We start from the raw sequence: 26,128 nt of genomic DNA, 5'->3' as shown, positions 1-26,128 counted from the left end.
TCCGCGAAGGAGGATGACTTCTCCTTCCGGTTCGCACATTCTCCCCCAGTGGTTTTCCACCTCTCATAGGTGCGGGCTAAGCTAGCACATCCTGGGAGTGGCATTCCTTCTGTTCCTGTTCCACTTCTGGCTCCGTTTGGGCCATTTTCGGGGCAGGCACAACCTTGGGGCGGATGGTCGCTTGACTTACCCTTTTCCTCATAAGTCAAGGGAGGAGTCAGGACGATTTCCGGGTACACGGATTTCCGGTTTCCGGTTATTTCGTGCATCTTTTCGCCTCTACTTTTGATGACTTCGGTCAGTGTCCTTTGCTAGACCAGTCTGAAGTTCAGCTGTGGTCAGTGAGGAGACACGGTCGGGATTTCTGTCAACGCTCAAGTTATGCTTGAAGCTGTGGTGGAGATGACATCCCGTTACCTTCCTGAGGGAGCATCGGCTTCCGGTTTGAAGATTCTTCTTCTGTGGCATACCACCTTTAGCAGGTTTTGGCGAATTCTTCCCATGCCTGAAGTGGTATTCCTTCTGTTCCTGTTCTTTTCTTGTTTCTCAAGGCAAGTTACTGAACAGTCTCAGCCTTAGCTAGCTTTTGGCTACACAGTAATGACTTACTTCATGTCTTGGAGTGCCAGCTCCAACTCGCGCTCACACCCGGATTCTGCCATCGCTGCAAGAAGTCGGTGAAGGGAGAAACTCGATGCACCCACTGAAGTAGCGCTGTGGGTTTCCCTGAACCCACCCCGTCGTTAGAGAAATAAACGGTAAAAACCCTCTTTCAAATGTATGGGTTCAGACAAACCCGCATCGTCGGGTGTGTGTAGTCAAAAGCGGCATCCGGCAAAGGTTAAACATTCCACAAATTATCCTCTCTTGTTTTTGAGTATTGTCCTTGAAACCCAGTCTGTTTCATTTTGTTTTGAACAAGATACACAATGAAGCTTAAAATGCAGTCTGTACAAGTGCCCGCAGATAAATACAGAACAGTGGCATGAACATGATTACCTCGCCAGCATTTTGCAAGCGAGTTTCATTGGCGATTTTAAGATAAGTTGATTATTTGTATCCTTAGTGTTTCCACTGTCTGTCTACTTCAAAGACCACAGGGTCCACACACTACAACATGTAACGTTTTGTTTTGTCAATAATTAAACATTCCAATAATTCTTGTTTTTTGATAGTCTCATGCTTACAAACAAAATAGACAGCAGCACTGACCTGTGTATGTGAACATTGGAGGTGTCCATGGTCTGCCCCCCAGTGATGGAGGACTTACGGAGACCAGGCTGAGGTTTCTCCAGCATCTCCAGGGGGTACCAGAACCTGACCAGCACACCTTCACTCCTCAGGTACGTCTCTACCTGCACCAGCTCGTTGCTCTGAAACACAGGCAGCACAAACACATCCATAATGTGAAGAAAAGAGTGGATTCAATTGTAGATATTTTCTCTGATATTTCCCAACCTGTTTAAGCTAAGTATTCCTGAAGCAAAAAAAATAAGAAGAATTTTAACAAAAATGGATTGATACATAAGTGTTATTTGTATTTTTGACCAAACATGACACAGATCTTGACAGTCATTGTTCACCTTAACCGCTAGCACAGTCTCAGGGAATTTGTTCTGTCTCCATCTGTATAAAATGCCATATTTTGGTAAAAAATAAAAATAACATAATATAGCAGAGACAATGACGGGAAGCACAAGCACCAACAGCCTTACCGTGTCAACATCGAGGACGGTGCCCGTCAGACCAAAGGTTTTGAGCATGGCGCGCACTGCAAACTTGGGCAAGAGAGAGGCGCCTGTAGAGCTGCTCAGGCTGGCTGGCGTGCGGATGATCACCGTCGTCCCTTTCTTCACACGCTCGATGGTAAACTTGGCCAGGTCCTCGCGAATGTCTTCGATGGTGGGAAGGTGAAGGTCACGAGGGATGCCGCCGTTTTCCTCATACAGGAACTCCACTGTCTGCCTGGCGATGTCTGTCATGCCTGTTGGAAAGGTTGGACAATTTTCTTATGAAAACTTCTCCCTTGATTCCATTTTCTTTTTGTCTTTGATTTTTTTGCAAACTTAAGAAATCTATGTCCAAAATCATCCAAATTAATGCAACATTTGACAAAGAGCTGCATACTGCATTTCAAATTCAAGACCAGAAAACATCTAATTATGTTAGTATTAACTTAAGACATCAGTCATTTACTGATCATTCAAAATATTTGAAGTTTCCTTGTTGCTTTTCAGTTCTTCTGACATCAGGACTGTTTTCAACTCAACTCAACTCAAATTTTATTGGCTTCAATTTTCATAGAAGAATTTGTCTTGCGCTTGGGAGAAAGTAAGAGTATAACATATAAAAACAGCATTCATATCACATTTCATGTATCACACACAGTAATCACTAGTATAAGCCTACAATTATCACATTTGTACCTGTATCATACATGCAAATAAATAGTATCACATTTCCACGTATCACACACAATATATACATTACATAACATACAGCAAGCTTCCATCTCCCGCGCCCCCCCCCCCCCCTCCCACACATACATATCCTCGCACGTGCGTCGACTCCATACAAATGACATCATCAGTCCATTAACTAAAATGCACAATGACTAGTAGTGGGTACATGATACTTAATACGTGCTCAACTAGACCTGCTAACTAAAATAATAACAGAAACAAAAACAAGGACTGGGCACAACATTTACACGTGTGTGACCTACTTACATCAGGTGCCTGTGATCTATAAATAACAATGATTGCGTTTAAAGTAAAACATGAATAATGCCGATGTTTACTAACAATGAATACATAACAACTAAGATAAGAATGTATGTGCTTTCATAATATGATTATTTTATAAAACACAGTGGGGAAATTTGGAAAATAATTTTTATACGAAACTGCGCACATCGAGTCGAGCTCTGTAGCGTGTGTGTTCGGAGGCAGGAGACACACATGGCTGTGGATATTAATTGTTCGGTGGATTAAAAAGGATACCCCGACTTCGGCAGGGCAGAAGGAGGTACAAGACGGTGTGCTGTATTGCTGTGTGTATGTGTGTGCTGTGCAGACATTCTGTGTTATGTGCATGTTCTATTCTAGTCTGTCCGTAGGCTTCCTCTGAGGGCCTATTGTGTACAAGGGGAGGTCACTTCCGCCTTATAAACAAACACATGTGGAGACCCACAGAAATACCATAGCATCGTAATGAAAGAGGGCAAACCATACCATTATCAATACCATAAACACCTTTTCACAGAAAATCTCCACCTCTTTCTGCATTACTCTGTGAACTGAGAAAGGAAACAAACTTGCATAGGTCTAGGATAGCAATATCTGCTGAAGAGACAAACAAACAAGTCGCGTAAGGCGAAATTACTACATTTAGTCAAGCTGTGGAACTCACAGAATGAAACTGAACGTAGTCCGCCGCTAGTGCAAAAGGCAGTGAAAGTGACGAGCCTGTTTGGTGCGGTAGCGATTGCGCTGTGCTTCATAGCACGCTTTACTGTACCTCTCTTCGTTTTAACTTTCTGAGCGTGTTTTTAATCCAAACATATCATATGTTTTTGGAATCAGGAACCGACAAGGAATAAGATGAAATAGTTTTTGAATCGATTTCGGAAATTTAATTTTGATCATAATTTTTATATTTTTAATTTTCAGAGCTTGTTTTTAATCCAAATATAACATATCTATATGTTTTTGGAATCAGAAAATGACGAAGAGAAGAATAAGATGAAATTGTTTTTGGATCGTTTAATAAAAAAATAATTTTAATTACAATTTTCAGATTTTTAATGACCAAAGTCATTAATTAATTTTTAAGCCACCAAGCTGAAATGCAATACCGAAGTCCGGGCTTCGTCGGAGATTACTTGACCAAAATTTCAACCAATTTGGTTGAAAAATGAGAGCGTGACAGTGCCGCCTCAACTTTCACGAAAAGCCGGATATGACGTCATCAAAGACATTTATCAAAAAAATGAAAAAAACGTCTGAGGATATCATACCCAGGAACTCTCATGTAAAATTTCATAAAGATCGGTCCAGTAGTTTAGTCTGAATCGCTCTACACACACAGACAGACAGACAGACAGACAGACAGACAGACAGACAGACAGACAGACAGACACACATACACCACGACCCTCGTCTCGATTCCCCCCTCTATGTTAAAACATTTAGTCAAAACTTGACTAAATGTAAAAACACAACTAACTAACTAATTCTGCCTTACTCACCTAGCTGCAGGGCTCCTCGGATCTGCTCCAGCCCGTCCTTTCTCTCGGCCTCGTTACGGAAGCGTCGTCGGATGACGGGGAAGACTCGCTGTTCCCAGGCCTTGACCAGCAAGGCGTAGTGGTCCTCCATGGCTGAGTCGTCCACCACCTGTTCCTCGTCAGAGTCCTCCTCTGTGCTGGCCTGCAGCTGGGCGTTGGGCCCCGTCAGCACAAAGTTGTCGTAGCTTGGCAGGCGGGTGTACTGCAGGCACTGGCTGCTGTCGTAGTCTGCAAGAGGAAGTTATCCTTTCTTTATTAAAACAATACCTCTGAGACTTGGGGCCTTATTTGCACAAAGCTATTGTAACCAGGTAGAGCAGGGTACTGTGAGAAAATGACTGCTGGCAGTGTGGATCAAAACCTTAACTCTCATTTGATTCTTGTTTTCAGGGATACTTATATTGACACAAGCAGGTAAGCTAGCGTACCATGAGCTTCAGATTCTACATAAGAGAAAGTAAGGCAACTTCAAGCACTCCATGCAATTAAAATCTTCTTAGGTTCCCTATTCAACAACCTATTTCGTACTTATCATCCTGCACAGATAAACTACAGACTTCAAAACACAAACTATGAGACACAGATGACGGAAGACAAAGCCAGCAAGAATAAGACAGTAACAGACTAGAGCAGTGGACAAGAAGTGTCACCCTTCAAAGCCGGTGGTGCTACAGCAGTCTTGCAAGGCGCTCGAGGCGGTGTGCGGTTGTCTCGTGATTCAGACAGTGAGCCTCCGGCACCAACTTCATTGCTGTCACTGTCGCTGTCTGACACGCAGTGGAAAGGCAGGTGGCCGAACGACTCTCGGATGTCTCGCATCACGTCATTGGCTGCCTCTGCTGCATCTCTGTGCTGCTGGCCTTCCGCGTAGGCGTAGGGGCGAGTGCCAAAGTTGGCCTTCACACGACAGTTCTGTGGAATTATTAGAATGATCACTACTGTCAACTATTTCATTCACAAACAATGAATGTCCAAAAGCAGTGCCTTCTGTGGGACCAGTGTTGAAGCTTTGCAAGACAGTCAAAAACTTTTACACAACCGAAAGATGAAATACTGTCCACATCGAAAAGACAATTATCAGTCATGCCTAAAGATGCATGACCAAAATCGAAACTTTTAAATTTCAATAATAAATTGTTATTTGATTAATATACTCACCCAATTCTCATAAATGCATTGACTTCAATCTCACATGTTAGATGTCGAAACACTACTCAAATTACCTGCCCTTGAAAGGGTGGTAACCAAGCTAAAAAACAGACGCCATAGCCGTTGCTATGCCCTGAACCCACTTGGTTACCCATAACCCCCCGCGCACCACGTGAGCGCCGGCATCCGGAATAATCATTCTCGACTTCTCAAAAACCCGTAGGAAATTAAGTAGCGGGGATGGATGGGAGGGTATTAACTATGAGAATTGGGTAAGTATATTAATCAAATGAAAATTTATTATTGAAATTTTCGATTAAATTACATATTCTTACCGCAATTCTCATAAATGCAGATTGCTCCTAAAGGAGGAGGGACTTAATCATGTCCCTGAAAGAACCTGTCCTGCAGAAACTAAAGAGGGCAAAGAAAAGGCCTCATCAAGTCAAGAGCAGGAGATGTCCAGGAGGTAAAAATTAACGAACACGTCATCACACCTCCAAAGAGAAGATGGCAAAACTTCGCCTAAGCGACTGGAATGCCACACAAAGAAAGAACCCCTATAGAGGACAGAGAGAGGACTGAACGCCCCCCCCCCCACCCCCCCTGCCCCTCCCCGCCCCTCCCGCCCCCTGTGTTCAAAAGGCCACCACTCATAGGACTGTCCTATGAAAGTAGCAACACCTCTTGTGAGAGTCAATTAAGAGAAGTCTCTTTCACCTATAGTGTAAAGAGATAAGAACATGAGCTTTGGGCTCTTAGTTCCAATTGACTTAGCGCAAGTTAGAAATGATTTTAAAGCTCTACCCAGACAGATAGAAAATCCAAATCGCCCAGAGCGAGAATCCTCCCGAGAGGAGGGAATCAAATACCAGAGGAGATTGACCAGGTTTCTGATTCAAAGAAATCTGGCCAAAAAGCCGTGAAAAACGGAATAATTATGTTCCAGACCTGCCTACCCCCCCAAAGGTAAATTAGGGAGATCCTCCAAAGCTGGCCGGGGTCCAGGGGCCGCCAAGGCCCCGGTGGGGTCCAGGGGCAACGCCCTGGTGGGGGGTTCAGGGGGGCAAAGCCCCCCGACCGAAAATGGTTTTAAGGATTTATAAAGTGTATTTTGAGGCCTTTCCTAACACCAAATAAATGGGATATGCCTTTTTGAAAAGCTATGAAAAGTACAATAAAACTATAACAGAGCTTGGTTTTCTTTGAGAAGACAGCTCATATGACTGGCCTGGCAGTTGTAATCACATCTACATCAAGTGTATGTATTAAGCAATGGCTTGAAAAAGACAGCATGGGACAGGCAGATAAAATATGTGAACATATTTTAGTGACTTTTCACTCCAGGAAAACCCAATTCATACAGATGAAAACAAGGTCATTCAAGAAATATATGACTAGATTTATTTTGCCAGCTCTTGGATTCAAAATGAATACATTTACTCTCAACAGGGCCATATTTCACAGAGAAGAAAAAGTAATACTGATTGGTGCAGGTGAGAACAAACGTAAGGAATTCAATACCAATATATGAACAATCGTTTCTACCGCCGTGGGATATCGAGAAATCCCGGTGGCAGACGCCGCAATGAGCAAAATGGGGGCCTTTCGTAGACTTCTCCATGTTTTCCAACTTATAGTACTCGTCTTTCCACTTCTGCATGTATTTCTTCGATTTCACTTTCTGCTGATGCTCAAATGGTGCTGTCGATTCGTCGTCTGTCTCATGCAGACGTTTCTCAGCTTCTTTACCTGCCATCGCGACAATCCGCGTCAACAGAGCTTCGCAAGTCAAGCTTAGCGATTGGTCGTTGTATCTGAGTAAATCAATCATAACAGCCGAAGCAAAAACGCTTGGCGGCACCGGAAGCTGTACTCAGCCCAGGCGTCTAAAAGCCCAAACCATGTACAACACAGAACAAATTTCGTTTTTTTTTTTTTTTACAGGATTCATTGATGAAATCGGGAGAATTCAAAGTCTAATCGGGAGGTCGGAAGTAACAGACATAAATCGGGAGTCTCCCGAATTTTTCGGGAGAGTAGGCAGGTCTGATGTTCCAAGGCTACATCCTCCGGTAACCCCAATAGCGCATGGGACTCATTACCCTTCGGGGCTGAGGCCCAGAGTAAGAGGAACAAAGTTCTACGCGTTAAGCCTAGAAAACGGGCCGAGAGTAAGGGCTCAAAATGCCAAAGAACGCAACCATCCCAAAACTAGAAACAAATCCCAAAAAGGAACAGGGGTACGCCTCTAAACCTCTTAAAACAAGGTCCTTTGATCATGCCCGAAAAAGCGCCATGAACATCGATAGAGAGGCCTATTTGTTTCAAAGTAGCTGACATTGCCGAGACGCCGGAACCTCAGAGAAGAGGCCAAGCTGCCCAGAGCCAATAAGAAACAGAGGTGATTGAGAGCGGGGCGCTAAGGAGTTGCACCCCCGCTCTATACACCAATTTGCCAAGAAGGCCAATGAGGGGCATACACAGAGAAAGTGGAGGACCTATGTGCTTCATGCACCCAGACCAGAGTCATAGCCCACGATCTGTAACACAAAACAGCACAAACTCCAGCCCTGTATGCAGAAGGCCCACCCATGTGCAAGCCCTGAGAGGTCCTGCTGAGCGAGTCGGCCAGATTATTGAGCCGGCCCGGGAGATATTTCCCTGAGATATTGATTTGGTGTGAAAGGCACCAAATCAGAATCCCGTAAACTCTGTCTGACAGGGAGCGAGAACTTGCTCCTCCCTGCTCGTCCACCTAGACAGCAACAGAAGTATTGTCCGTATGCAACCGGACATGCCTGCATATAGCCAAAGAGAAAGGCTAGTAGACTGAGAGCTACTGCTCCTAACTCCGGGCAATTGAGATGCCAAAGGAGTTGAGTCTACGTCCACAGCCCCAAGACTGTGATTGCCAAAGTAGACTCCCCATCCGGACAGAGACGCATCCATGAAGTGGTCTAAGTCCGGAGGGGGCAAAGCTAGGGTAATGCCCTAGAGGGAACAGCATGGCCATCGATTCCATCTGACAGAGGATTGATGCTAAGGCCTCTGCTGTCATGCCAGCCTGGCAGTGATAAGAGCCTAAAGACTCTCTATTCTCTCCTGTGAAGGACGAACCTTCCAAGAGAAAGTGTCGAACGACATGCCCAGGTAGAAAAACTCTGGGATGGGGACAGCTCGAATTTTGGGGGGGGGGGGGGGGGGGGAAGAGAAACACCATGCTCTGAATCCGCCACCCCTTCCAGGAAATATTAAGCTGCCCCAACAGTCGCTTTACATAGCGAGCCTACTAGCGTAGGCAGCGCTACCGGTCTTCCTCTTGCACAACGGAGTCCTAATCCCCACCCGCCGCTGTGTCAAAACACCAAGGCGGGGAGACGGGGGAGGCAGCACTAAAACTCCAATTGATATACATGCCAGGAGTGCGAGTGAAAGCAAGCTTTGTCTGCCCAACAAACCACACCACTAACCTGCCCCGAGGGGGGAGAGGGGTGGGTATTTGGTACAGCGCCCTGCCGAGAAGGAGGGCGAACGGGGATACGAGACAAAACCGAGACTGGTCAGTCAAGTCCGCCCGCTGTGAGCTTTTCTTTGTTATACCAGACAAAGCCGAGAGCGGACAGCCAAGCCCGCCCACTGTGAGCTTTCCCTTTAGTAGAGAAGCGTCCAAGTGCAAAGAAGAGGTCTGAAAGAACAAGCCCACCCATCTCCTCCAGAGAGGGGAGAGAAGAATCAGAGTCGACTTCCCTCTTTTGCTGAGGGTTGTTTGGGCAACAAGGCAACAAACTCCGACAGAATCGGGAACGTTGCCCTTGGCAAAGCAAAAGTCTGAATAAAATTCCTAGACGCTCCAGTCCACCTTCTTCTGCACCAATGGAGAAAAAGAAGTGGTCTAGGTACCTGAAGCCAACCACGGCTTTAGCAGAAGGCGGCGCTGGACCATGCGCATGCACCAGCGGCAAAGGAGTAGGCAAAAGACCGCTCCCCTGGGGAGCATGCCTAGCCAAAAGTTGTGACATGCGCTAACACTCTTCCTCCTGCACAACGGAGTCCTAATCCCCACCCGCCGCTGCGTCAAAACACCAAGGCGGGGATACGGGGGAGGCAGCGCACTAAAACTCCAATTGATATACATGCCAAGAGTGCGAGTGAAAGCGAGCTTTGTCTGCCCAACAAACCACACCGCTAACCTTCCCCGAGGGGGGAGAGGGGTGGGTATTTGGTACAGCGCCCTGCCGAGGAGGGCGAACGGGGATACGAGACAAAACCGAGACCGGTCAGTCAAGCCCGCCCGCTGTGAGCTTTTCTTTGTTATACCAGACAAAGCCGAGAGCGGACAGCCAAGCCCGCCCGCTGTGAGCTTTCCCTTTAGTTAGAGAAGCGTCCGAGTGCAAAGAAGAGGTCTGACAGATCAAGCCTACCCATCTCCTCCAGAGAGGGGAGAGAAGAATCAGAGTCGACCTCCCTCTTTTGCTGAAAGTTGTTTGGGCAACAAGGCAACAAACTCCGACAGAATCGGGAACGTTGCCCTTGGCAAAGCAAAAGTCTGAATAAAATTCCTAGACTTGACGCTCCAGTCCACCTTCTTCTGCGCCAATGGAGAAAAAGAAGTGGTCTGTGCACTTGAAGCCAGCCACAGGCTTAGCAGAAGGAGGCGCTGGACCATGCGCATGCAACAGCGGCAAAGGAGTAGGCGAAAGACCGCTCCCCTGAGGAGCATGCCTAGCCAAAAGTTGTGACATGTGGTAAGCCACGGCGGGAGACTCTACAAATCGAAAAGATTGTGAGTCCACCCGCTAAGGCCGAAAGTCATCCGCAGCAGAAGGGGGGAAAGAGACACCTTGGTCTGAATCCACCACCCCTTCCGGGAAATAAACCGCTGCGACTGTGCAGGAGGCTGGCCCCAGTCAACAAAACCAGTCTGACTAGTTTGAGCCACCCCGCCACCCGCGTGGGGAGGGATGTGGCCCGTCACAGCAGAAAAATGACCCCCGAGAGGGGTAAGACGGAGTGAGAGACGAGACCGAACACAGCCGCCCCCACCCGTCCACCTGCTAGAGTCCTGTACCCCCACTGCCCACCCACCCCGAGGGGGGAGGGGGGCGGTTGACGGGCGAGGACAATAGAGGCAAAGACTGAGAAGACAGTCCAACAGCGCCCACCCGATCCTGCCCGGAGGGCGGGAAAGGGTGGGCCACTGACACAGCCCCCTGCCCCCATTGAGGCAGAGTGGGAACCAGCCCAGGCTGTGACTTACCGTGCCCCCCCACTCCCCCTTCCAAACGGTAAGGGGGCTGCATGCCCGACTCAGCTGTGCTAAAAGCAAGGAGAGCGGGCAGAGACAGGCGGGGAGCAGGCCCCCTCTCCCTACGGAGAGAGTGCTCGTGAACAACCCAGTACTACCAGAGGCAGAAAGGGCTGAACCGAACTGGCCATTTGCACCAGACCACGGTGCGAAGCAAGAACACCCCCCCCCCCCCCATCCCCCAACGCACTGAGAAATACCGGAGGTAATCAGAGTGGTCAGAGCCAGGTAGGGAGCAGGCCCCCCTTCCTGAAAGGAGAGGGTGCTTGCGAACAACCCAGAGCCACCAGAGGCAAAAAAGGGCTGAACCGATTTGGCCATTTACACCAGACCACAATGTGAAGCTGCCAAGGAGTACGCCGCCACAGTGGGCGGGCCGATCGTACCTAAAACAGCTGAGAAATAAACACATATTTCATCGTTAAGTCCCCCGAAAGTGGAAGACGCTGACTGGTTCTCCTTAAGAGGAGAGGCGGGCTGGGAAGAAAAAACGAAACCTTATCCGCACGAATAGCTACTACAAAAGAAGTACTACTTGAAGGGTTGACAACCCGCACAGAGGTTTCTAAATAGGGCTAGCAGCCTTATTCACTTCCTGCCTCGCACTAAGTTACTGCTTACTATCGGCCATCTTGTAAATAGCCAAAAATCGTAGTCCACCAGAAAAGTAAATTTCTGAAGCAGCTGTAAACAAGCAGCTAACAAACAACAATTCAATTCAATAAAAAGGACAGGTCTCACCAAAAGAAAGGCGAACAGGTAAAGGCCCCCCAAGCCCGTATCGTCACAAAGACGAGGGCTAGGGAAAGCCAAGTGAGCAGTCGAATTACGCACGTCTGACGTGTGTCGTCGAAAGTCGAGAATGATTATTCCGGATGCCGGCGCTCACGTGGTGCGCGGGGAGTTATGGGTAACCAAGTGGGTTCAGGGCATAGCAACGGCTATGGCGTCTGTTTTTTAGCTTGGTTACCACCCTTTCAAGGGCAGGTAATTTGAGTAGTGTTTCGACATCTAGCATGTGAGATTGAAGTCAATTCATTTATGAGAATTGCGGTAAGAATATGTAATTTAATCATTGATTACTTCACACACTTGCATAAGCAAAAAATATGCAAGAAAGATCTGATTGCAACAACCTTACCTTACCAGGCAACTTAGCAAAGATAACATCCCAAGAGAGAGGAATTTGGCAGCACAAAATAGGCTATTTGACTGATTAATCATGCAAACAACTTGTCCACTGCAAAAACAATGCTGCTGTTCACTATACTCTTGACCAGCATATCTGAAATGTAAAGAATCATTTGACAAACTACTTCATCAGTCATTTTAAATATTCATTCATCAATGACCGATGATACATGCAGGACTAGCCTAAACTGTGAACATGAAACACACCAAAGAAGTCCAGCCCACCTTTTTCTGTATCTGCACCACAGGGTACATGGCACCAGCCACATTGTCCAGGGTGGCAGCCAGTCTCTGTCCACGAAACGTGAAGAAGACGGTACCCTTGGGTACAGCTATTCCACCTTGAATCTGTTCTGTGGAGCGCTCCCAGCCAATGCCGGCCACGTCTCCCACACCCAGAGTCACGTCCAGGCGAACACTGCGCCACTGTAGCAGGCTGGTGCCGTTGTAATGCACCGCTTTGCCATTGCTTCAACAAATACATCAACATTCCTTACAGTGCTCATACTAAAGCGGTACAATTCAACTTTTTCAGGGGAAGTACACATTCGTAAAACATTTCCAATGGTGTTGTTTCATTACTAACAGTTTCAAGATGACTACTTTATATGCTTTTTTTTAAAAATATGTCCAGAGTGGAAAAGACACAGGAATCCGATTTTTTCAAACCCTACGAGAGAAAACTATATATATAATACAAAAAATTTAAAGTAACAAGAAGAGCAAACGCTCGATCGAGTCACTTTCGCAGTTCTGAATATTATATGAGGCATCAGATGGACAGGAAGAAATTGCTATTCACAACACAATGAGTCACGTTCACATAAAATTTGAGCCCGGTCACTTTTATAGTTTCCGAGAAAAGCCCAACGTTAAGTTGTGTGTTGCCGAACAGAAAAGGCTAGTTATCTCCCTTGTTTTTCTGATAACGTTCGTAAAAGGCTACAGATGTAAATACTTTGATGTAAAGAATAATCCTACAAAGTTTCAATCACATCCGATGAACTTTGTCAAAGATATAAAATGTCTAATTTTTCCTTTGACGCTGACCTGTGACCTTGAAAAAGGTCAAAGGTCAACGAAACCATCGTTAAAGTGTAGAGGTCATTGGAGGTCACGACTAAACAAAATATGAGCCCGATCGCTTTGATAGTTTCCGAGAAAAGTCCAACGTTAAGGTGGTGTCTACGGACGGCCGGCCGGACAGACTAACACTGACCGATTACATAGAGTCACTTTTTCTCAAGTGACTCAAAAAGTAAATGAAAAGAGCAAGGAATACAGCTGACCTTCTGCTTGTAAAAAAAAGTAGAGTGTGAACTTACTTGAGGAAGAGACAGGTTCCCACGGGGTTTGTCCAGGCCCCATCCTTTTTCTCTGCCTGGGGTGCAAAGCCAAAGGACACCACTGCTGAGCTGTCGTCATGTGCTTCACCAAACGAACAGATCTCCAGCTCCCAGTAGAACGTGGGGGCCTGAATGTGCACAGAAATTAAACTACGCAAACTGTTTCACACTTAGCTTCCTTATGTCATCATCTTATATGGTGGTGTCCTGTTTTCAATACATCAGAAACTTTGCTTTTAAAAATAAAATAAATCTCCTGATCTCCTGAGGTTGCAGTCTAAAAGAAACATGTATGATCATAGCACACTTTAATTTTTACTGTAGCCACAGAACACTGAATGTCAATAAAGACCACTTTAACCATACATTCCAATAAGCTGATTTAGCCTAAACTGTAAGGCTTCTTTTTAAGCCTACTGTCTATATGATACTTACCGAGACAGTACTATTCTTGCACATTATCTATTATAGGCCGAAAAAATTGGACAAAACGCTGAGTGGGTACAATTATCTCCCATAACCATGCGCCACCGTGGATCCCAAGCACTGTCCGAGTGCTTACCCCTTACAGGATGTAGGTGGCGCGTCCTCTTTCTTTATGAGCTGCAGACCCTCAAAAAGCCCATAACATATCAAGAGGGGAGGCGGGAGGGAAACTCTAATAGTACTGTCTCGGTAAGTATCATATAGACAGTAGGCTTAAAAAGAAGCCTTACAGTCAATATAACACTTACCTCGACAGTACTATTCTTGCACAGAATACCAGAGTGGTGTGAGGGTGATATGTAGAGTATTAAACTCCTTAATCAAAATCACTTAAATCCAAGGATTAAGATACCCAGGCAATTTTCGAACAGTACTACCGTAAAAGAAAATATACCCAAGAAACATACCTTAGACTGACGTGACCATGCTAGCAACCACTGCTGTGTGGTGAACTCAATGTCAAAGTCCAGGCCACTCAAAGCTTGAATACCACTGAGTCTACGGCAAGTGGCTAAAGCGATGAGGAACAATTAGTCTTAAAAATCAGCAACTTGATACTGATGCCTGCCAGGGGTTCAAACTCATTGCTACGCAGGAGTTTGAGGACCAGAAAGACATCCCCCTTGGGAAATGAAACCCGAGGTTTAGACACCGCTGCATTGCTAATACCCGAAAGGACATTAGCGATGAGGGAGGACCTGATCAAGTGTTCAGTTCTGCGACCAGTAGCGGCCGCAATCGTGGAAGCGATGGCAGATCTGTATCCAAGAAGAGTCTTAGAAGAAAGACTCTTCTTTTGATACACTTCCACCAGGAAGTTGGCCAAGTCCTGTGTTGAGGGATAAAGCGGCTTTATCCCCTTGGACAAGGCGAAGGTGGCCCAAGCTCTCCAGCGTAAGTCGTAGAGCTGATTAGTTGATCGCCTCTTAGCGTTCAAGGAAAACTCTACTGAACTCTTGTGCAATCCTAGTGCAAGCAGTTTGGAGCGCACAAGAGCCATGCGGTCAAGCACAGACTCTCTGGACGTGGATGAGGGAGGCATGATCGAGGCTGGAGCAGACCTCCCCCGTCCAGATCCAGAGGTAGAGGGTCTACGTGGGTGAGACCGCGAAGATCTGGAAACCACGGAGCTGTTGGCCAGTAAGGCGCGACCAAAATCAGTCTTGGTCGTTCCTGCAGATATTTTGCCAGCACCCTCGGAATCAGAGATGTCGGGGGATAGGCGTAAGCATCGAGGAGCCTCCACAAGAGAGTGAATGCGTCCAAGTGGAACGCATTCATGTCTCGAAAGGGGCTGACGTACCTGGGAAGCCGAGCGCTGAATCGAGTTACGAACAGATCGATCAGAGGACGGTCCCACCTTGCCCACAGACGCTGTAGAACGTTGTGAGCGATGGTCCATTCTGTGGAGAGAACCTGATCGCCCCGACTGAGAATGTCGGCCAGGGCGTTCAGTTTCCCCGGAACGAACTGGACTGACATCCGGACCTGATTGGTCTGGCACCAGAGCAGAATCTCCTCCGCCAACAGGGAGAGGGACCGAGAATTGGTGCCCCCCTGGTGGCGAAGGTAAGCTAAGCATGTGGTGTTGTTGTCCCCGTTGAAAATCAGAGGGGCCAAGGACAGGCCGAATGGGAGGGCCCGAAACTCGAACACCGTGCCCTCCCAAACGAACCGGAGCAGATGTCGGTACCCCGGGGCCACCAGGATGTGGAAGTAAGCATCCTGGAGGTCCCAGACATGGCCCAATCGTTTGGCCGGATGGCCAACCGGACCGACGAAGGGGTTTCCATCTTGAACTTGCACCTGTGAAGGTACAAGTTCAAGGTGGAGAGGTCCAACACCGGCCTGAACCGGCCGTCCTTTTTGGGGACGGTGAACAGGCGGGAGCAGAACCCCAGAGAAGGCTGAGAAAGGGGGTAGACCGCCTTCTTCTCGACCAACGAGTTCACCTCGTCCTGAAGAGCCTGCCATCTGGCAGGCTCTCGAGGAGGGGGGAACGTCCAAGGTAGAGCGGACAATGGAGGTTGTGACGACAGCGGTAGAGAAAACCCCGACCACACCACCCTCAAGAAAAACTGGTTGGAGACCAGTCTGCCCCACATGCCGCGGGCCCGAAAAAAGGGAACCGCCGGACGAAAGAGGGGCAACTTGAGGGGGCGTCAACGTAGGGCCGGGACTCACTGAAAATTCTGCTGGCGGGCAGGCGCAGGCTTGCGACCACCCCCCCTGGTGGTGCTGCTTCCCCTTACCTGTCTGAGCACCCTTCGTCTTGCTTGGGAACGCAACAGGCGTCTAAGAGGAGGAAGAAGGAGGCAGTGAAACTGGCTTCTTCTTCTTCTTCTGAGGCTGGGAGCTGGAGGTGACTGTAGCACTTCTCTTACTCCCCGCCGCCGTCGCCGAAGCAGCGAGGCCAACCATCAGAGAATCAGTGTTCCTCTGGCGTGTGGACTCCACCACAGAACGAACAGTGTCCGGATGAAAGAGGGAAGAAGGCTGAGGAAACGTGTTCCTCAGACTCTTCCTCATATCCGGAGGCACTATAGAAGTAGGCAGAAAATGATCACGGAACAGGGCCAATAAAGTGGACCCGTGTTCCAATGGCCAATTCTGCCGCAGACGTCACGCACGATCGCACGGCATGCAAAGCCCGATCCACTCGAACCGTGTCAAGGACCCGAGTGGAATCGGACTCTGCCCGATTGGGAGGGTCCAACAGTGTGGACAGCGTGCTCATCCATGTCAAGGCCTGTGATTGGGCCTCGACTGTGGAAGAAACGGTGGCCTCAAGATTGTGGAACGAAGCAGAGCTCAGTTCCACCTTCTTGACCGAAGGCACCTCCCCAACGAACACATCACCGTCAGCCCCACCCTAAACACTCGAAGTCTGGAAAGGGAGAGTTCGAGAGTCAAAGGGAAAAGGGAGGGACGAAACAGATTGGACACGAGGAAACAGTGGAGGTGCGCCTCCCGAAGGAAAGCATGGCACTGAACCCGCGTCCTCCCGAGGAACATAGGTCGCGTTTGCACGTGAATCTGTACTCCTCAGGCGATGTGCTGCCGCTTCCACCGTGGCACTTAGACTAGGGTGGAACGCGAATTGCCGGCGGCCGGATCGTTCATAAAACGAGCCGCCGGCAGACGCGGCGTGAGCCTCCCGCGCCCGGGCCGAAGCGGACTCAAAGGACGAGAGGGCGTCTCAGGGAAGGACGTCCTGAAACTGTTCAAACGTCCTTCTAGCTGTGCGAGGACGAGCCTCCTGCCTCTCGTCCTCAGACCCCGGGTCCACGTCCTGTGTGTCAACACTAGACGACAGACGCTTAAGAGAGGCATCCGTGACGTCAAGACGCCGCGTGATGTCTGTCATGTACTGTTGGAAAGTACGAAGCATAGCTTCGGAAGTTCCATCAGAAACCGGCAAGGGTAGAGGTTCAGTGTTAACCTCAGGGCGACCCTGATCCTCCTCCCTATCGTCCTCCGACTCACTCTCCTCTTCACTTCCCGACAACTCCTCAAAAGCAGGAGTGTAGGGAGCTTGAGGGGGAAGAGCCGAAAGCGATGAAGCAGGCTGTGAAGAAACGCCCACAGAAGCAAGAGGCCGCGAAGACCCCTGCCCCAAAGACGAAACGTCTCCAGCAGCCGAAGGGGGAGAAAAACAACAACCCTGCGACTGTTGGGTCAGCCCAGCCAACGAACCCCCGCCATTTATAGACTGAACAGGAACCCATCGGGTCTGATCAGAAAAGAAATGGTCCGGTCCGGTCGGGGGTGCCGATCCGGTCCGGTAGGGTGGTCCGGTCCGGTGCCGTACCATCCGGAGGTCCCGTTCAGCACCGAACCATCGTACCCACAGAAGTGTTCGGGTGGTTAGGTCCGGACGTGGACATACCGTACCATCCGGACCCGTAGGTCCGGTGGTCCGGTATGGTCCGGTTCGGTGCCAGACCATCCAGACCAACAGAAGTGGTCGGGTGGTCCCGCACCGGACCATCCGGACCCGTAGGTCCGGACCCGTAGGTCCGGTACCATCCGGAGGTCCTGTTCGGCACCGAACCATCCTACGCACAGAAGTGTTCGGGTGGTTCGGTCCGGGCGTGGACGTACCGTACCATCCGGACCCGTAGGTCCGGTTCGGTGCCAGACCATCCGGACCAACAGAGGTGGTCGGGTGGTCCGGACCGGTCCGGTAGGGTGGTCCGGTGTTCCGGTCTGGTGTTCCGGTCCGGTCCCGTACCATCCGGAGGTCCCGTTCGGTACCGAACCATCCGTACCCACAGAAGTGTTCGGGTGGCTCGGTCCGGACACACCGTACCATCCGGACCCGTAAGTCCGGTATGGTCCGGTTCGGTGCCAGACCATCCGGACCAACAGAGGTGGTCGGGTGGTCCGGTCCGGACCGGACCACCGGTCCAGCACCGGACCATCCGGACCCGTAGGTCCGGTCCGGTCCCGCACCATCCGGAGGTCCCGTTCGGCACCGAACCACCCGTACCCACAGAAGTGTTCGGGTGGCTCGGTCCGGACGTGGACATACCGTACCATCCGGACCCGTAGGTCCGGTTCGGTGCCAGACCATCCGGACCAACAGAGGTGGTCGGGTGGTCCGGACCGATCCGGTAGGGTGGTCCGGTGTTCCGGTCCTGTGGTCCGGTCCCATACCATCCGGAGGTCCCGTACGGCACCGAACCATCCGTACCCACTGAAGTGTTCGGTCCGGACGTGGACCTACCGTACCATCCGGACCCGTAGGTCCGGTATGGTCCGGTTCGGTGACAGACCATCCGGACCAACAGAGGTGGTCGGGTGGTCCGGTACCGGACCATCCGAACCCGTAGATTCGGTCCGGTCCCGTACCATCCGGAGGTCCCGTTCCCGTTCGGTACCGAACCATCCGTACCCACAGAAGTGTTCGGGTGGCTCGGTCCGGACGTGGACATACCGTACCATCCGGACCCGTAGGTCCGGCATGGTCCGGTTCGGTGCCAGACCACCCGGACCAACAGAGTTGGTCGAGTGGTCCGGTCCCGACCGGACCACTGGTCCGGTACCGTACCCTCCGGACCCGTAGGTCCGGTGTGTTCCGGTTCGGTGCCAGACCACCCAGACCAACAGAGGTGGTCGGGTGGTCCGGTCCCGACCGAAACACTGGTCCCGTACCGTACCATCCGGACCCGTAGGTCCGGGGGGTCCGGCAAGGGCCAGAGGTACTGTCCCGCACGTACGGTCCCGTACCATGGGTCCCGTCCGGACCAAACCCGGAGGTCAAGTCCAGTCGGGACCCGTGGGTCCGGTTCGATCCCGACCCGTAAGCCTGGAACGTTCCGGACCCTTGGTCCGGACCATCCGTCACCCGAACACCAGACGCTAAGGAATGGCGTGGGGTCAAGACGGTCCGGTCGGAGGTGTCGGTCTGAGCAACAGAAACAATGTTCCCGTCGCCCTGACCATTCGACAGAAGTACCACGTTCTGTCGAACACCTCCACGTCCAGTAACTAGTCGGCCGGAGCGTTTCAAGAGGGACAGCCACCAGTCACACGGACGTCAGAGGGAACCGTAGTAGCAGTGGTCGTAGGCACGAAGCCTGAAACCCCTGCCCCCACAGGACCGCCCTGAACGGGGTCAATTCGCATCCCAACCCCAGCGGGGAGGGAATTCAGAGACCCCGTCATCTCCTCCGATCTCCCCCCCCAGGAGGCCGAAACTACTGTCAAAACAGCAGCAGACGACCCAGCGAGGGAGTTCAGAGGAGGACCCGTGTCCCTCCTGGCTTCCACAGCGGTGGAAACCGAGGAGGGCACAGGAGAGGCACCGGAAAAAGAAAGATTTTAATGCCAACTGCACCCGGTGTTCCCAGGCGGTCACCCATCCAAGTACTAACCGGGCCCGACGTTGCTTAACTTCGGTGGTCGGACGAGAACCGGTGTTTTCAACGTGGTATGGCCGTTGGCTGTCAAAACCTGAGTCTCTCCAGTAGCCCCTAGATCGGATTCACCAACCCCCAAAGAGGGTTGGGAATCGACCTGCCCCCGGATTCGAGCCAGGGGGGAGAAGGAAACCTTCCCCCCAGGCTTGAAACCGGGAGGAGCTGAAGCCTGAGACTGAGGGCCGGACAACGGCGTCGAAGGGGGGGAAGCCTGTTCCACTGAAGGAGAAGGAGAAAGAAGCTTTTTCTTTCCCCTCGACCTTCCCCGAACCTTCGACGGCGCAGCCCCGCCCGAAGTCCCAGGCTCAAGCCCAGCCTGTTTGAGCAAGCTCGCATTGAGCTTGCTCAAACAGGCTTTCTCCGCCCTCCCTCGCCGCAAACGCAAAGCGTTTGGGGAGGGAGAGTCGGAGCGCCGAAAGATCCCCTTCTCCGTGCGTAAAACATGACGCTGGGCGCCCGGAGAAGGGTTGCCCCCGGCAGACTCTGGTTCCGTAGAACCAGAGCCCAAAACAGGACGAGACATCCTACCTCGCCCTGTACGTACCCTTAAAGACCGAGAATTAACAAAATTCAAAGAAAATTTAGGTCAATACTCAAGTGAATGCGGCGAAACGAGAAGCAGACGACCGGTCACCACGAAGTAGGACGGGAGGCACGCCGAGTCCGCCACACAAAAACGGAGGCACAAGTTGAAGGAAACACAACGTAGCCTCAAGCCAGAAGTGGAATAACACACAATAATCCAACAGGTGATAGTCCACACAGAAAAGGAGCCTCTTAGTCCAAAATAATCCGGGAGCGTAGCAGAAACACAGCCGGTCTGACACGCGCGAAAAAAGAAAGAGGTCGCGCCACCTACATCCTGTAAGGGGTAAGCACTCGGACAGTGCTTGGGATCCACGGTGGCGCATGGTTATGGGAGATAATTGTACCCACTCAGCGTTTTGTCCAATTTTTTCGGCCTATAATAGATAATGTGCAAGAATAGTACTGTCGAGGTAAGTGTTATATTGACATGTTAATCTCAAAATGATTTTGCTTCATCCATCGTGGAAACATCAACTATTCTAAGACAAGTCACAGCATTAGTTTATCATCAATTTTAGTCTGTTGTGTCTCTTGTTTGTCCACTTTAGAGGCCGAAAGGTCAAAGTTTTTGTGAATGTTTTGTTTTGTCCTGAATTAAACACTCCAATAGTTTAACCTTTATTTATTTTTTATTTTTTTTATTCAACATCAAACCAGATATCATGGTAAACAATGTACAAAAGGTCAAGAAAAAACTGCCCTGACCTCTTTAGGAATGGGCTGGTTGGCAAAGACCATGGTGCCGCGCGGCAGACCGCTGCCAGCGCTGGGATCACCCAGGAAAGTGAGGACGGTCAGACTCTGGGAGAAGAGACAGGCGCGCACCGGGGGGAAAGACCGCGTCACATCCCACACCATCTCTTTGGACTGCAACAACAACTGACCGCTGTGAGCATGGCTGTTTGCTTTGATCTTAGAGACAAGATTATAACTGCAGTGGAAGACAAAGACTATACAGTGGAACCCCCCTTTTATGACAAACAACCCCCCCCTCCCCCCCCCCCCCCTTTAAGATGTTGATTTTGAAGCTATTCTGTTCATAGCATGTGTAAATGTACCTCCATGTTAAATTTCTCTCCTTGTTAAAACGTGATTTGCACAGATTTGTGAGGTCTTAAAATAGGGGTTCTATTGTATCCTCTAACCACTTCTCTCACCTACATTTTCTTCTTTCTTTCATTGGAGTTATTTCCCTCCACCATTTGGTTTGACTTTCCATCTCCTTTAAATCTTTTGCTTCACTGCCGTTTGCTTTTTTTTGTGCTGTTTGGTTAACTTCCCTAAATATTGTCCTGAAGAAGATTCCATAGGCAAAAATTTGACACAAGATTTGTGCTGTCTTGTTCTTGGTGAGTAAAGATTTCTTTTGCTAATTATGATATGCAATATTCACAGAAATGTTCAACAAATCTGCTTTAGTTTTCCTTTTCTCTTTCTTTTTCTGTCCTTAACCTTTTCCTCTCAGATACCCCTTTCTCAAAATCAATCCCACCACACAAAGCCCACTTAAACTATCAATAACTATTAAACTTTTCATTACTGACTCCAATCCAATTTCTGATCAGAGATTCATGACAAATTTATGGCAGTCAGCAACCTAACAAGAACCATGGGGCATAGTCCCGAATGAACCCCACGTGAAATACTGAAAAAAGAGCAACAGTTCGAGATTGACTGAGTAGGACCATGAACCTCACTAGGGGGCTAAATCTGGTTATTGCCGACCATTGTGAACAGCCGGGCCTCTATACTCACCGGTCTGGTGTCTGCTTTGCTGGGGGGAGGGGGAGGCTTGGCACAGTCTCTGTACAGCATGCGTAGTCTCTGACAGTGGGACTCCACCACCTGGGGCCGACTCCCTGGACACAGACAAAACAAATGCTCAGTGCACCGAGAACAACTTGAACAAACGTACCGTGCGTCTGCATCAAGACAACAAAAATGAAACATAAAAAAGAACTTGGCATTCGGAGGATAAATGATACCAGGACTTGTGTTAGGAGGATACATGATAACAAGCACTGCATTCAGGAATTAGGAGGTAAAATGATACCAAGACTTGACGTTAGGAAACCTCATTCTGTAGCATCACAGAACTTCTTCCTTGCACTTCGAAACAAATATTTCAAACTTTCATTGCAACGAAACTGAGAACATGAATTACAATCAAACAAGCATACCAGACACCAATAAAACAACTTGACCAATCTCAACCACGTCTTACCTGTGCTACAGTCCTTGGCGAGTGTTTTGAGCATGTCGAGGGAAGAGCCACACTGGGAGATGTAGAGCTTGGCGAAGTCCGCGTTGTGCATATAGAGGGCCAGCACCATTGCAGCTCTTGTCTGGATCTCGGCCACCACTCGACACACCTGTTGCACACAACACCACGGCTTTGCTCAAGCATCATACGCATGCATGGCCTCTATGACTGTATTAAGACCTCTAATACAAAACATATCAGTTAACATACGGGCGTCATAAAATTAAAATTCGTTTGTTCTTTTTCTTCATCTTCTTCTGCATTCATGAGCTGCAACTCCCACATACTCTCCCTGGCACAGGTGGGCTTTTACATGTATGGCCGTTTTCCCCTTCCATTTTGGCATTTAGGCAGCCATACGTCAAAGGGAAGACTCATTTGTTAAAGATCTGAACCACAGTCCTCTCTATGATTCTCAGACTATACAAACAGTGACAGCTTTACTTCAGTGCAATCTGGGCACACATCATCTTCAGATGTGTTCATATATTCACGCCCTCAGTCTTTCGCTGTGAACTTGTGAACTTTATCATGAGTATGCTTGTAGGGTAGAGGAAAAAAAGAATTTATTTAAAACAGCAGTCAGGAAATGTATGAAAAGAAGAGTGAATGCTGCAGGTGAACGCCCAGTGTGTCACTGTTACTGACCTGGTGGGACAGGGAGTTTCCGTCACTGCCGATGACGATTCCCAGGGATTGCTGCAGTGGAGATGCAGCCGTCTCGTCACCCGGAACAATGGCAGCCTGCGCGGCTGTTATCACTGCCTCCCCCATCTGGCTGTGGCACTGCTGGAATATCTAGGTGAAAAGACCAAAAAAACCATGAAACATTCAGCAGATAAATGTGCATTCTATGGGTCACCCGACTGAGTAATGGTAAAGACTGAAAGAGACATGTTTTGCGTTGTCTAACGTTCCAATAACTAACATTTCTTGTTTTTAGGTTCACTTGAAGTATAAAAACATTCTGTCTGACGTTTAACAAATGCAAACTAAGTTAAAAAAACAAAGGAATATTGTACTCACCGATACAAGAACGAGACAAGACGGTACGAATTTTCGCTTATGGAAGCTTCATCAGGAAAAACAAGAACACAAAAGACAACAAAAAGCAGACGCAACACGGAACGAACAAGGTTTGAAAGAAAATGGAGGGGGAAACACACAAAAAAGGGAAGGAACTCTCCCCTTTCATTCATTTCCGTTCCTAGAGTTCCTTCCCTTTTTTGCGTGTTTCCCCTCCATTTTCTTTCAAACCTTGTTCGTTCCGTGTTGCGTCTGCTTTTTGTTGTCTTTTGTGTTCTTGTTTTTCCTGATGAAGCTTTCATAAGCGAAAATTCGTACCGTCTTGTCTCGTTCTTGTATCGGTGAATACAGTATTCCTTTGTTTTTTAACTTTGTTCATATTCTTACCACAGTCACTTCGTTGTTTAGAAATGCAAACTAGACTGAATCACTGGAATGTCGTTCTTTCTTTATTTGGTGTTTAACGTCGTTTTCAACCACGAAGGTTATATCGCGACGGGGAAAGGGGGGGGAGATGGGACTGGAATGTCGTGTAACCCTGCAGCTGTAGTGGGGTGTAAAGAACGCTCTCATGCAATCCTGACTTACAGGCATCTGAAACCAGTGCCTGGTACAAAACTATTCCTTCCATCCATGTGACCACTGACCCAAAAATCTAACATAGCAGGATAGAAACAGACACACAGGAGACAGCAAGTCATGCTCACTGCAGGTAGTTTCCTCACCTCGTTGCGAAGCGGCTGAATACGAGCCAAGGGAACCCTGATGGTGGAGGCATAACGAGCAAACTGCTCTTCAGCATCTTTGTCCAGTTCTATGGTCACCTGGTCAGTCTGCTCGGACACAGTCTGCACGGTGCCCTGTGTCTTGTGGATACCTTCCCCTATCACCTGCCAAACACACACAGCAACATGGTCAAGGGTGGCCCTTTTGATGAGTGCGACAAGTCTCAAGAACATGTTCTTCAGTAGCTCCTTGTTCCCTTTGAAGACCTTTTTTCCAGATTATCACACAGTGATAGAACAGCGAAAAGCTGCAAGTATTCTCAAAATACTACCTGCTTCAGTTTTAACAAAGACCTTTTGCAGCCAGCTTCTTTGATTTTTGTTATAAACCACCACAGAATAAATGCAAAGCGACATATGTATCACATACACAAATCTATGAGTCAGAGATATACTTGCAGAAAGAGACAGGAAAAACCACTTTGGACTGGAGAAACAAACCATACACAGGTATACATCCTGCAGTAAATATACCCCACCTTGACAGCACATCCAGGCTTGACGGTCTCATGGAAAGCCCCCAAGGCAGCCAGTGCAGCGTTAGCCAGCTTGGCCGTAGACATCAACTGCAAGGCGTGGGTACGAGGGGACCCCAGGGCCTCTGTGGAAGCCAGGAGAACAGGGAGGCCTGACAGAGCGTTACGCAACACGCGCTGCACAGCCTCTGCCCAGGTCTGAGCGGTGCTGGTGACTGGAGCCGTTAGGAGGTTGTGGAGGAGAGCGATTACTTCTGCCGCCATCGTGTTGGCTACGTGGCCGCTGATGAAGGCACGCACTGGGTCCGTTCTGTAAGAAAGACACAGTTCTTTGGTTAGTCTTGGCTTGTTTCTTGAGTCAGCAAAAAACTAAGATTCAATATCCCTAGGGATGTAGCAACTAAGAAAGATGAAACAAGACTTAATTTACTTCCCCATTTGGCTAAGCTATTGACAACAGTTGTTTTGAGTCAAACCCGTCTACAACGACCAGCTGAAGGACCAACTAAAAGTGGTCCTCATAGACCGGTGGACAGTGTGGGAAGGTGAATAATAAGAGCATAGAACCTTGTCAGGGTTTCTTAGGGCTGGTCGTAATGGACACCTGGTCATAATCAAGAGGTGGTCGCCAGGGCAGGTTGGACTGCTCACTTCACAAGCTTACAGCAAAACATCTATCTCACTTCACCCATGCAAACAACGCTCTTCTGAGTAAATGACACCCACCTGGCAAGTTCTGCATTTTTCTCCTTGCACGTCACTTCAGCTGCGGTCTTTTTCTTGTCCGGGGCCGAATTTCCGTCTGTGGAAGTGGTCTCCACAGGGGGCGCTGTGGACACCACCATGCCCATCTGCGCCCATTTATACGCTTTCTTCAGCGCCACCATGGCCTCTTCCGTGGTCACCTCGCACCGCCCGTGCTTGGACAGCTCTCGGTCCATGCGCACCACCTTCTCCATATTGGTGCCTCCGGCCAATCGGAACGGGCGGTTGTCAGAGCTGTGTGTTAGAGACATGTCTTTGCAATGCTAATGTGACGAGAACTTTTACCTATACCTAGTACAACAAGAAGGATTTTGATTGTGTACAAATGTCTAATAGATAGGTCAGAGACATCTTTATCATCCTATCTTTATGAAAAATACCCTATGGCCGCGTCCGATGCTTCTGAGTTGCTTTATAGAATGAGAGTAACTGCGCAGATGACATTTTTGTTTTACTGTCAAGGTCCTGGTCTCTACACTCAGTTCCTGCTCAAATATCAGTGGTCAACAAAAATCGAATGATTAGAAGATTCT

The 26,128-nt window shown here is 48.9% G+C and overlaps 1 protein-coding gene, 1 long non-coding RNA gene and 1 other non-coding gene across 6 annotated transcripts in view; 1 reads left to right on the top strand and 2 right to left on the bottom strand.

Moving 5' to 3' along the window:
• LOC138977036 (probable E3 ubiquitin-protein ligase HECTD4) overlaps window positions 1-26,128 on the bottom strand; it is a 110,065-nt gene that overhangs the window by 44,792 nt on the left and 39,145 nt on the right. For all 4 annotated transcript variants that reach the window (XR_011459212.1, XM_070349927.1, XM_070349929.1 and 1 more), the window contains exons 37-49: window positions 25,557-25,829; window positions 24,834-25,140; window positions 24,295-24,459; window positions 23,192-23,341; window positions 22,505-22,652; window positions 22,036-22,139; window positions 20,986-21,147; window positions 13,262-13,410; window positions 12,162-12,405; window positions 4,939-5,200; window positions 4,250-4,516; window positions 1,716-1,984; window positions 1,213-1,373 (exon numbers count right to left, since the gene is read on the bottom strand). Coding sequence is in view for 3 of the 4 variants with exons in the window: in XM_070349927.1 (XP_070206028.1) it covers window positions 1,213-1,373; window positions 1,716-1,984; window positions 4,250-4,516; window positions 4,939-5,200; window positions 12,162-12,405; window positions 13,262-13,410; window positions 20,986-21,147; window positions 22,036-22,139; window positions 22,505-22,652; window positions 23,192-23,341; window positions 24,295-24,459; window positions 24,834-25,140; window positions 25,557-25,829 (2,661 nt within the window). In the remaining variant the exon portion in view is untranslated. The remainder of the gene's footprint in view (window positions 1-1,212; window positions 1,374-1,715; window positions 1,985-4,249; window positions 4,517-4,938; window positions 5,201-12,161; window positions 12,406-13,261; window positions 13,411-20,985; window positions 21,148-22,035; window positions 22,140-22,504; window positions 22,653-23,191; window positions 23,342-24,294; window positions 24,460-24,833; window positions 25,141-25,556; window positions 25,830-26,128) is intronic.
• Window positions 6,389-6,753, top strand: LOC138977081 (uncharacterized). Its single transcript, XR_011459233.1, has 2 exons — window positions 6,389-6,493; window positions 6,535-6,753. It is a non-coding gene; the product is annotated as an uncharacterized lncRNA (long non-coding RNA).
• On the bottom strand, window positions 19,599-19,717 carry LOC138977582 (5S ribosomal RNA). Its single transcript, XR_011459380.1, has one exon. It is a non-coding gene; the product is annotated as a 5S ribosomal RNA (ribosomal RNA).

Source organism: Littorina saxatilis, linkage group LG9, assembly GCF_037325665.1.
Source record: "Littorina saxatilis isolate snail1 linkage group LG9, US_GU_Lsax_2.0, whole genome shotgun sequence".
NCBI lineage: Eukaryota > Metazoa > Mollusca > Gastropoda > Littorinimorpha > Littorinidae > Littorina > Littorina saxatilis.
This window is presented reverse-complemented; position numbering and strand designations above follow the sequence as displayed.